At 36.8% G+C, this 13,008-nt stretch overlaps 1 protein-coding gene across 5 annotated transcripts in view; it reads left to right on the forward strand.

The window, feature by feature from the left end:
- Positions 1 to 13,008, forward strand: part of UNC13C (unc-13 homolog C) — a 246,277-nt gene that overhangs the window by 84,167 nt on the left and 149,102 nt on the right. For 3 of the 5 annotated variants that reach the window (XM_062583737.1, XM_062583736.1, XM_062583738.1), the window contains one exon: positions 10,534 to 10,598. In XM_062583737.1, the coding sequence (XP_062439721.1) occupies positions 10,534 to 10,598 (65 nt within the window). Of the gene's footprint in view, positions 1 to 9,978; positions 10,002 to 10,533; positions 10,599 to 13,008 lie in introns of all 5 variants that reach the window. The other 2 variants (XM_062583735.1, XM_062583734.1) reach the window with 1 other exon arrangement.

Below are 13,008 nucleotides of genomic sequence, written 5' to 3' on the forward strand. Positions count from 1 at the left end.
GGTTTTTTTAATCATTGCCCAGATTGAGGATTATTTTGATTTTTAACATGGTAAATTTTTTGAAAATTATCCTAGTGACACTGAAATCAGTAGCAGCAGGTTGGGATCTTTGTCTGTTACGCTTGCCACTAATGCTCACAGAGTAGTTCATACTCTTTGACACTAGTAGTAGAAAGACTTAAGACACTGGCATTAGATTTTGTAAACTCTTACTGATAGCAGAATCAAAGCGCGACTTAGCAAGTCTCTAGTGTATTGAGGTCTGTGACAGGTTCAGGAAGTGTTCTCCAATGAGCATCTATTCTGTTTCTTCAGGCTGAGCACCTTCTGGTCTGCTCCATCCAATCTGGTTTCTAAAATACCATAGGCCTATGGACGCAGGAGTCCGGTCTAACTCCTGCTGCTCTCCTGTTCCTTGTCACTCTGCATCATTTCTGTTCTACTCCTGTTCTCAGTCTTCATTCCCAACCAATCCCTGTTTGCTCCTCAGTCTCTGTTCAATTCCTAAATTAAAAAAGGTGCTTAATCTCCTAATGGATTAGACCATAATGAGAATCTAATACTTAATTCACAAAAGTATATACTACTTTTCTTCTTTTTCTTTTGATTGTGGTTTAGCTGTGAGAAAAAAAATACTAGGATGCCTAGATTATTTGGAGTTTTAAATGCAGGTGAACAGTTAAAATTGCATTTTGAATGATTAATATACTTTGATATGAGCACAACATGCAGAAAAAGCAATAAAAATCAAACTTCAGACTTACCTGAACACACTGAGGTCTGATAATGTGTGCTTTCTACCCACCTGTTCATCTGTTGTTTTATGATAAAAACAAATGCTGTGAAATGTCACCTATATTACAATTTGACAAAGAAATCATAATTTAACACTTTTAACAACAGAAAATATTTCATTTTCTATTGCACTAAACCATGAAGCACTAAAGTAGAATCCAGTGTCTGAAATGTACAGTTTTTGTTGTTTTGTGACTGATACAGTGACAATAGCCATAAAAAAAAGAAAAAAGAAAAAAAGCATGCTGCTTTAGAGCAGCTGGGTTTATCTCAAACAAGCAAAATAGATGAACAGTAGTAAAGCAGACTAATAGAAGCTTAGTAATTGTAATACAGAATGTGAATGTATTTTCATACTCCCTGCCCCCCCCCAAGGAGTCTGACCTTCTTCCCCAAAAAAGGAAAATTTCTACATTTTGCACTTGCTACATACTTGATTACAGTAGTAGTTATAAGACTCAACCATTATGCAAGAATTTTCTGTCTGTCTGTATTATCTATCAGAGAATAACATAATTCTATATTTAGATTTAATGCTGCCCCCTCTATTATGAATTGAACTGAGACCAGACTGACTTCTCTCACCGTGAACTTGACTAGATTTCCAGCTATTTGTGTTTTGCACTCTTACCCATAAATGAAATAGATATGCAGTGCAGTAGGTTTTGATGGACTGGATACTCTATGATGCAAGCTAAAATAGGAAAATTTAAGTTAAAAAAAAAAAGATTTTTTCAGATAGTCATTCTTCTTTCTCTGCCTGCAGCTGGACTCCAGTAATTAAAAAAAAAAAAAAAAAAAAAAAAAAAAAAGAAAGTTAGAGTAGGAGGACTCTGTTAGCTGACAGTCTTCAAGTATGGAGTTCTTTCCCAGAATAGTCTTCTAGAGCTCCTAGTTGGTGCTTTTAGGGCACTGCGGAAGCTGCTTTAAACTTGTTTGACCTGATTTTTATTTACTTACATATTTTTATACCCATTGTGTTAACTTTGGGCTAAATTCATCCATCCTTTTTAGGATGCATCAGCAACTTCATTATTTCAGTGGAATTATTTGAAGTATGAGTAAGATTAACAGAATTTGGCCTGGTGATACTGTTTCTTTTTTCAAGTACAGTGACTGCACGAGGTGGGGGGTAATGAGTCTGTCTTTTTTTCATGCCTGTTTCCTTCTTCCAGCAGCCATATTTTAAAATGGCTTTTTTAATTTAAATGCTTTGTGTTGATTCGTTACATAGTACCTAATTGCTTACCATAGTTGTCTTGTGAATAGATTAAACAAATAAATGTATGCAAAAATGACTATAAAAGCTAAATATGCATCTCTTGACTCAACCTATTTACGATATATTCAGAAAAAGCCAATTTCAGCATTGCATACACCTCCTTCCCCAAGTTCCACATACAGCCCAATGAATACTGCTTTAAAGCAATGTTTGCAACAGCAGTTAAACGCACACAAAAGGGGGGAGATTGTGCATTGTCGTAGATATGTAGCTTCAGAATAATTTCCTCTGGCACTGAGTAAAGTGATGGAAAGAAGTTGTGCTTATTAGTATTTAATCTACCTCTGTTCCTCAGACAAACCTCCCGGCAGATTGAAGTGACCCCGGGTAGTGTCCTGAGACTACCACATTAGGCTCCTTGAAAACAGAGACTCTTTAAGAGTTGAAAATCTCTATCCAGGCAAGGAAAAAGAAAAAAAAAAATCTTCAGCATCTCAATACTAGTCATTACAGGACTAGCTTCTGTTAGAATGTACAATTCTTAGAATTGTACTGTGATTGATTCCCAGGTATGATCCTTTTATGGAGCTTTCTTTTGCCTGTAATCACTACAAACCACAGCCACCCTCAACAGTCACTGCCTCTACAACTTGGAGCAGCAGGAAGCCATTGGCACTGTTGGCACTCAGCTGAGAAGCAGTAATAAGCAACAGAGAGGGCAATAAGAATCTTAACATACAGTACATTATTTCACAATGATGTCACTTGAAAGTTGCATATTCAGGACAGGCATGCATACTACATGACTTGTTATTTTATGTGTAATCTTAATGTGAGATTGAGTTCCATCATAAAAGTTAATTTTGATCACTGTATTCAAACCGCATTTTCTGATTAGTTGAGGAAGAGGTTTGCAGTAGTTCTTGAGGTCCCCATGTTCACCTGTAACACTTACTTATCTTCCATTAATCTGCTATTTAAATGAATCTGAGAAATGCATTTCAGTCATATAAAATAACCTTTTCTTGATTAGCCTGTGGGTTTTGGGGGGAGTTTGGGGGATTTTTTTTGTTTGTTTTAATCTAATACAGACCACAGACAGGCTTGTCAATATAATTTTTACTTCCACTGTACTTAAGGAAGGAAGGGAAACTAGCCACAGTTCAAGCCACATTTTTGACTAAGGTTGTGGGGTGAATCTTTATGAACAGTTTAGCCTTTCAGGGAGCAGTATTACCAGTAAGTTCTAATGTATGCTTAGTTCTGTTATACTCAGGAAATTATATAATGTTATTTATGTATAAAAGAGACGCATGCAAGTAAATATCGTGTAAGGGTTAGGTAAGTAAGTTTTACATAAAAGACTTGGTATTTAGGAGAGTAAATAAAATTTTAAAGATGATTAAACCTTTTAAGCACCAAGAGAGATGAGAGAGTCAGTTATATCTAGCCAGTTACTAGTACAGCCTACAGGTTCCCCAAATCTTCATTTTGAGTTCGAGTGGTGACATATAGGATCAGTGAAGTAAGAGAAATATATGCTACCCTGACGGTCTTTGCACTAATACATTTAATTTAAACTGTTTAAAGTATTTTCTGACTTGCACAAAACGTATGATATATTCAAACAGATTAAGTTTACAGATCATGGAAAAAAACATGGATTAAAAAAGTCTCTAAACACTTCAGTATGTATTTTCTTTGCAAATGTTTGATACTAGTTTGTATCTCACGCTTTTGCATCATATTATTTTGTTGATATCATTGATCTGTAAACTCTAAGAGTTAAGGGGTCCTTGAGAGGTCGTGGAGTTTTACACTTTCTCTCTTGGAGGCAACAACAAATACAGCTAAACTGTCCCCCTCAGATGTTTCCTTGACTTTTTGGAAGTCTTCACAACATTCCTAGGTATTTAATTCTAATTCTTCCTAACCTATACCTGCAGTTTACATTTTTCTAATCTTTAGCTTAAATCATCATTGTTCCAAATTAAGCTTAGTATCATTAGACATGGAAAAAAACTTATTACTCTTTTATACCCTTAAATGCACTTGAAGTACTATCATCACCTCCTTTAATTATATTTTTTTAAGACTAAACGAACCTGAGCGGTGAATGGGAAAAGAACCCGATCCTTACAGTCTGTCCTCACAGATTGTTTTATGACTCTCCGATTGTTCTGACTTTTGTCCTCTTTTTTTCTCTTCAATTTGTTTCTTTGTAGTGTACTACTAAAAACCAGAAAGACAGCTTTCTCTGAAATTAGCAGGTGCCCATACAGCTGAATCACCTCCTTTGTCTCATGTATGATATGTACTAATACTTTGCTTTTTCTTGCACTAATATCACATCAACAATTCTTTCAATTGATATTGTGCTGTATGCCCAGTACTGCTATCTGAACACAATTACCTATCAACGCAGGAAAATCAGGTTTCTTTGTCTTACCTGAGTAAGCGATGCTGGCTGCTGTCATCTAGGTGCTTATGGGTTTACTCAGCCTTTTCTTCCACTACAGTAAGTCTTGAAATTAGTCTGACTTAGCTAAAGTTTTCAAGTTCGCTAAGTCCTTACCATCCACCACCTTTTTAAAGTTAGCAGCATACTCTGGATTGACAGTCAGCCTTCTCAATTTTGTTTTTTGAAGTTAATTTCTAAGAGTTTGAGACTGTTTTAGCTCGTTCCTTAAACCTTAACTAGCAAGTAGATGCTCATTTTCTTCTCAGGAAAACAAAACAACTTCTTACTGATAGTGCCTATACATATAATAGTCTGTGAAATATATGACTATTTCCCAGATACTATGTTTTGCTCCTTTGTTCTTGGTCTTAGTTCTACATACTGCTTTTGATCTTGAATAGCAGGATATCTATATGACTTAGGAGTCTGTGACTATTAGTATTTTACTTTACATTGGGAATACGCTTTCAAAGCAAATCTGCCAGTCTTCCCAGTTTACCAGATTTGGTTTGATCACTGAGGGGGTCTCAAGAGTGTGTGATTTGGATTTCTTACAGATGAAACTAGACCAAAACATGCTCTCCAAGGTTACATCTCACGTGTTAATGGACTTTCAGTGCGCAGGACCGGATTATAACCAGTCTGAATTAAGTGCCCCTGCAACACTTGCAATGTGGACATTGAATCTTCAGCATCAACGGCTGATCTACTGATCTGTACCTATAGCAGTGCACTACTTGTTATTGCAGACATGGTTTTTGTTGGTTAAGGTGGTCAACAGTTCACATGTATGTCCCAAGCAGCTGTTTTGTCTTCTTGCCCTGTTGTCACCTCTGTCTCTACTGGTACCTCAAACCAAGCAGTGTGTGTCAGTAAAGTCCTTATCTGTGCTAATACTTGTTATACATTGTATGTGATTTACTTTTTATTATTATCATAAGTCCTGAGGGACTGTTCTCACAGCAGGTATCAAACTAAGTGGCTGTTTTCTATGATTTCTTTCAAAGAAACATAATAGGACTTTAACTTGCAAGTAAGACCAGTGATACAGTGGTTGAAGTCAAGTATCTTGTGGGGATGCTTGCTGTGTGCTGTGGAAAGAATGCGGAAGTGGCAATAACCCATTAATCAGTTTGCTTTCATAGAGTGTAATTAATTACTGGGTTCCATTTAATGTTTGTCATTATTTATATTAAAAAAGATAAAATTCTCATTTTTATCCTTGATGGATAATATATGCTTTACCATTCCACTACATTACGGAGTCTGAAAAGAGTGCTTAAAATGCAGTTTGTACTTTACTATCATTCTGACCAGCAGGAAAATGTCAAGAAAACCTAGTCTTCAAGAGAACTGTCATCTTTGAAACTACCAGAAATTGAGAGGCACTATGTTAATACTATGTTCAATGATGAAATAGTTTTTTTGGCAGACAAAAATGTATTCTTTTAGAGGCAAATTTCAGAATTGTATAGCAGTATTTAGTACCTGTTTAATAGAAAACGAGCCATTAAAAGTTGAATGGGACTCAATCTCTAAGCACCAGAGATGGTTTTTAAAGCATGTTAGGTTTTTTTTCAGATTTACAGACCAGTTATTAATAAGACACAAATGCAGTTTTCATCTTCACCAAGCTGACCTCCTAGTTTGGCTCTCAGTGTATCCACTAGTCATTTTTTCTACATCACTGCTAGTAAAGTGCTAGCAGCAATTCTTCCATTTCTCCTGTCAACCAAGCTTTATTCAAGTTTGACCTTCTCTGTTTCAAACAAACGTCACTCATGTCTTCTGATATGCTAGCTTTAATAATATCTTTCAAGCATTATACAGTGTATCCTAGAGTGTGCTTCAACAACAGAACACCCTTTAGGCTTAGCTGCCGTAATATTCTGTTCTGTAGTGATAATTTTAGTTTCTGGGTACAGCATTTATTATTTCAGCATGGCTTAATTTGGGTTATTTTTTTGAACAGACAATCTAATTTGCTGCTTTTATTTGGACTCCCTTTTCGTCTTTTATTTTTCTCAGCAATTATGTACTAATTAAGGAATTGTCCAACTCAGACTACTCACTAATTCTGACTGTAGCTACTTTTACACATACTATTCCAAGGGACAGGTATATTGTTATCTAGTTCTAGTAAGTATTGTATCTAAAGGATTTGCTTCCAGGAATGGCATAATTACCAGTCAGTTGGACATTCTTGCAACTGTCTTGCAGAATTACCACTTAAAATAGTACTTTAAGATAATAATGAACTTTTAAGCCCCTTTTCTAATTTGATGTTATAAGATTATGCATGCTTGCAAGAGGGGAAAATGTATACATAATACAGTCTTACTCAGGCCTTTCCCGACATTTAATTTCTTTGCAGCTTTCTTACTGTTCTTATGTTCTGTATTTGAGGGATGGGGGACAAACTGTATTTTTGCAATCATTTTTTTTTAAAAGTACTGGAATGATATTTTGCTATTCAGAAAAGTGTAAAAGTAAGACAATACCACAAGGCTTGATGGACGCTTGTGACAGATGGAAAAAGATCTGAAACTCTTTGATACAAGCATTTATAGATGCTGACTGATGAGGCTACTGTACTTTTGTATGCAGGTATCATATGCTGGTATCATAAGCTGCAAAAACAAAAGTTCTGTCTTTACTTCTGTACCTTTCCTAGCTTAACTTTCATATTGGAAGTATATGCTTTTCCAGCACCATTTATAGATTTTTTCCAGAATTTGTGGTGTGGAAACAAGTTATCTTGTATGATGAATTCCTCTGTTGTATATGATAAGTTACAAGTGGTAACGTTATTATTAAAAAGGGATAAATCAGAACAGTTAATTTGAAAGCAGTTGCAATTGGTGTAATGTCCAGTACATAAAATCTGTTAGAGCCAGTTTTCAGACTGAGTTTGAATAGTAATTAGGCAATTCCTAAAAACACTTGGTGCAGTTTTTACATAACTTTCTTCGAAATACATAAACTGATACATGGGCAGAAAAGACTTTGTGGGCTTATTTCACAGAATCACACAGAGTGGGTAAGGTTGGAAGGGACCTCTGGATATCGTCTAGTCCAACCTCCCTGCTCAGCAGGGTCACCTAGAGCATGTTAGACAGGGTTGCATCCAGGCGGGCCTTGAAGAGATCTCCAGAGAAGGAGACTCCACAACCTCTCTGGGCAACCTGTGCCAGGGCTCCGTCACTCTCACAGGGAAGAAATTTCCCCTCACGTTCAGGCAGAACTTCCTGTGCTTCAATTTCTGCCCATTGCCTCTTGTCCTGTCGCATGGGACAACTGAAAAGAGCTGTGTATACCATTCAGGTGCTTGTAGACATTGATCAGATTCCTCCTCAGTCTTCTCTTCCCCAGGCTGAAGAGGCCCAGCTCTCGCAGCTGTTCCTCATGGGGCAGGTGCTGCAGCCCTCTGATCACCTTTGCAGCCCTACGCTGGACTCTCTCCAGTAGCTCCATATGTCTCTCTTGTACTGAGGAGCCTAGAACTGGACACAGCACTCGAGGCCTCCCCAGGGCTGAGTAGAGGGGCAGGATCACCTCCCTTGACCTGCTGGCAACAGTCTTCCTAACGCACCCCAAGAGACCATTGGCCTTCCTGGCCACAAGGACACATTGCTGGCTCATGGTCAACTTGTTGTCCACCAGCACTCCCAGGTCCTTCTCTGCAGAGCTGCTCTCCAGCAGATCAGCCCCCAGCTTGTACTGGTGCCTAGGGTTATTTTTCCCTAGGTGCAGGACCCTGCACTTGCCCTTGTTGAACCTCATGAGGTTCCTCTCAGAGCAGCTCTCCAGCCTGTTGAGCTCTCTGAGGGCTGTGTTGCCATTCAGGTGCATCAGCCCCTCCTCTCAGCTTGGTATCATCAGCAAACTTGCTGAGGAGGCACTCTGTCCCCTCATCCAGGTCATTGATGAAAAAGTTGAACAGGATGGGACCTGGTACTGAGCCCTGGGGGACGCCACTAACCACAGGCCTCCAACTGGACTCTGCGCCACTGACGACAACCCTCTGAGCTCTGCCTTTCAGCCAGTTCTCAATCCACCTCAGAATCCACTGAGATAGTTCATGTTTCACCAGAAAAAAACTATTCAATGGGTTGTATCCATTTGTATTTGTTTCTATTATTTTTAATCAATCATAGAAGAATTTATTACTGCTGCTAGTTTTAGTAAATATTCTCTAGAACTCAAAACTGTAGAGATTATCTGAAAGTAAACTTTACTTCATTCGTTTTGGCACACCCTTTCTAAAGGGATCGTTCACAATAGATGTGAAAGAAGAGCTAATATGTGTAGTCAAGCTTAAGAAAAAGGCCAATTTTGTGGGCTTGAAAAGAAAGAGAGGCTGCTGCAGAATTGACTTTCTGTGGATTCAAGTTTGGCCTTAGCACATTGCTAATACCTAGTAGCTCAGCCCAGTTTTGCTTTCTTGAACACAAAATCGCATGTAACCAGGATGGTGCAACATGCAACATGCTTTGAACAACTTACCACCTCCAGGTTCTGTTGTGGTTATTCTTGTGCATGTGCTCAGCTCTGATCGCATAAGTAACCTCTAAAATTAGTGGCACAGCAACAGAGCCTTTGATTTTCCTGGGCTGTCACTACTATGGTGTATTTACCTTTAATTTAGGCGAGATATTTTTTCTACATGTATTTGTGATGTACTAGATAAATTGTTTTAAAATGTCATAAAGCATGCTGTATGTAAATGATAATTTTGTAACGTGTATCATGTGGGATAGCTCCAAACATCTGAAAAACCCTGAAGCTGTTTAAATGGTCTATAGAAAACGTGTACAGCATTAGTGGCAGGAAAAAAAGGAAAGATCAGTAAGGTGACAATAAAAACAATGAAGATTCGTGTATGCACTGTACCATACAAAATTTCCAAACTAAACAAAAACAGATGAAACAGTGTACTGATATTTTAAAAGTGACAGGGCATTAAAATGGAGGTACCTTTTCCTGTCACCAATTTTTTTTTTCTGCTGGTAAAGGTGAATATCTCCTGTATTTGCATTAAGCAATTTGCAGTGATATAGATCATGTTTTAAATTCACACGACTATGATTTTTATTCAGTAGTTATCGACTTGGGGATGAGGACATTTGGGTAGCTGTGATTTCATTTTCCTTGGAAATTAGAGTTATTTTTGAACACTTGTACCATTGAGTATATGCATTTATATTAAGAAATATCTGAAAACATAACAATTATTGAGATGGGATATTTAAACTGTATGGTGTCCAACCAGTCCCACGTAAGTGGCAGGAGTTACTATCTATGCAAAACATATTTGTTCTTGTCAAAATATAGTGACAATTATCTTGCTGCAATGAAACAACTGACTATACTTGGATTCAGCTGCTCATTTTCTTTCTTCATTAACAAATGAAAATAGTAAGTTTTTCGTAACATAAGAGATTTTCTTAGAAACCATTTTGTCTAATCTGTATTCCCCTTCTTCCCAATTCTCTTTCAGATAGCAGTTCTGTGGATGAAAAGGTTTAAAATCATGTATTTACTATAGGGATCGTGTAACTTGTTGATGTTTGTGACTTACTTGGTCTGATTCCATCGCTTTAGTTGTGCAAATTGCATGTTTTTCCCAGCTTTCCATTCTTTTATTCTTTTGAGTGTATTTCAAATGTGTTGCATTTATAAATGGGATAAACCTCACTATTGCGCTTATCATAATTTCCAGCACAGGGTCTGCTACTGTCAAACATGATATCTGAGATTTTAGATTCTAATTATTATCTATACTGCATAGTCTTTCAGGCTTAAAGAGCAACAATATTTGGGAAGCAATGTCTAATACCTTTCTGTGGTTTCTACCAATATTTTTTATGCTGAATGCTACTATAACGTATTCCAAAGAAGTAGTTACTGTAGCTTTGACTTGGAGCTGACCCTGCTTTTAACATTTTTCATATTAGGTGTTATATGTTTGATACAGTTAAATTTTGTTTAAAAGTTAGAAAGAGCAACTGAATAACTGTACTTTTCTTTTCTTTTTCTCCCCCTGTTCTTAAAGGCTCAGATAGTAAGTGGAAGTTCCTTGGATGCTTCCAAGCTTTATGCAGTCCAGGCATTTGGTGGGTAAGTACCAATATGACTGAGAATTCCCGTTTTATCTGCAAGTTATACTGTAGTAATTTTTTAAGGTTTGTTCTTGTTTCCAAATCTTTTAAGAAAATTGAACTATTTTAAAATATAGTGAGTGTTGTGGTCTAGAGCCCCTTCCCCCCCCCCCCAATCAAAATAAATTCATACAACAATTCAGTTGCACAGGTCAACTGGAGGGCAAAATTTTTTACCTCGGCATAGAAAAGAACCAACCATTCAAGCTATAGTTTGAGTTTTATGTCTTCATTTTAGTAAAATTATAGTAATATAATGATATCATTCTAATATTTGAAATCTAATAGGTCAAGGAAGAAAGATTTATTCAGTTGCTGAAAGAGAATGAACCTGGCAGAAGTCTGTACATCTTATTTGTTTGTCTCTGGATAGAGTTATCCTGAATTTGCCTCTAGGATATCTTCTTCTGAGGGAAATCTTCCCTTCCTATTTTGAATTCCTTTCTTCCTTCCAAACTGAATAATGGAAAAGAATAAAAGCCATGGAATGTATTTATCGATTATATTGCTTAAATATTTAAAAGGAATATTACCTTCTTGGTTACAGACTACATAAGCAGAGTTTTCTGCAGTGATGCCTTATTTCAAAGATAAGGAGACGAGACCAAATTATCTAATTTACCTTAAATCTTTTCATTTGATCATCTTAGAGACTAGAAAACAGAATGTGGATAGTAGTAAATTTTTCCTGTGGCCTCTGTTTTCAGCTGCGTGGTACTAATTGTACTAATGTGCTTAATATAATTCCTAGCTGTGAAAGGTATCATTACGGTAACATTTGTACTGACCACTAAACAGCTTTAAACAAGTCCAGGACCATCCAGCTTCACAGCATAGTGTGTTTCACCTCCAAGTGTTTCATTTTCCCTCTTCCAACTGGTAGCTGGTGCAATAAAAAGAAGTAGACCATAGGTTATGTTGTACGTTGTAGGATTTGTTGCTGTGAAATGTGAAACATTGTAGAAAATAATTACTACATTTTGTTCCTAACTTGCTCTTTAACATCAGAGTGAAAAGATGGTGCACTTCTCTTTCCTTCCTCCCAAACAACACAAGTGAGATTGCTTTCAGTTGCAGTTTTTGCATAAGGTCAGAAGAGGGAAGTCTGTCATGACTTCAGTTCTAAAGCTTTTGCCTTATATATTGAACAGCACTATTTCTTATTATGCCAAAATGACTTCTCTTTCTTTGAATGGGACTTTCTAAATACTGTACTATCCTGGCTCTTCCTGTCTCTTTAAAAACAGAGGATCACTGTAAGCGCTGCAAATTTTCTTTGCTGACTTCTAAATGCAAAAAGCTAATATTGTTATTCAAAATACATCGTTCGTTAGCATGAGACTAGTATTATCTGAAGCAACTTTTTTTCTCTTGATAGATAATTGATTTGAAGAACTATTCCATAATGTATTAGCCTCAAAAAAATTTACTCTAACTCTCTGTCATTATGCCTCTGTTCACGTAACTCTTGTGATGGAATTATCCATTGCTTTCATCAGAAGGCCACAACTGTGACAACAAATCATGGCAATAAACTTCTGATTTGCTGTATGGTAACTTAGATTTGGTGGCTTCTGTGCTGAAAAATTAGTTTACATGAAACCTGAGACATCGGCTTCTGATACTCGCTACATCAACTTCTCTTTGGCATATTCACAAAAGAAGGTATCTCCTTTTCTCTTTCGTGTTATGCAATGTCAGTTCATTTTTACTTCTGGGCTTTGATGCCTTCAGTTTGGAATAATTTATGACATTAGGTACTACAAATAATAATGTATTATTTTGCACTGAGAAGCAGGAATCTGATGTCTTGACAACTATACTGTAAGCTGTGATCTACTGAAATTAAGAATTGTCATTCTCAGAAGCATCAGTGTCTAGGACTAGCAAAACATTGGTATTTCTTATGAACTGATGATGCTGTTTGTTTCTTTCAGCTGTTATTCATAAGAAACTAAAAAGTAAGTTTATACAAATGAGAAATAGTTAAACTATACAACAAGTAGATGTTAAGGGATATTGTTTTGTGAGCAGACTGTGTGTGTAAGCAATAGCAGTCAAGTATTGAGTCATATGCCTGCAGGAAGCTGTGCAACCATATAGCTTTGCTGTATGCACTACTTTCCATTCTGCTACTGCAGCAGAATTAGTATGAAGTTCTGATAAAATCTGAGTTTAAAATGCATTCTGACAAATAACAGCTTTAAAAAAAATAATCTTTTCTAGGTTAGGAACTGAAAGCAGTGCAGGAATAAGAAGGCTTTGGGCTTTGGAGTCTCAACTTTTTTTGTGTGATCTTTACTATGCACTGATCAGAAGTCAGGCAGGGAGGAGGCAAGAAATATTATTATTTTACATCTGATAATCTG

The sequence above is a fragment of the Rhea pennata genome, chromosome 10, assembly GCF_028389875.1.
Source record: "Rhea pennata isolate bPtePen1 chromosome 10, bPtePen1.pri, whole genome shotgun sequence".
NCBI classification, from domain to species: Eukaryota; Metazoa; Chordata; class Aves; order Rheiformes; family Rheidae; genus Rhea; species Rhea pennata.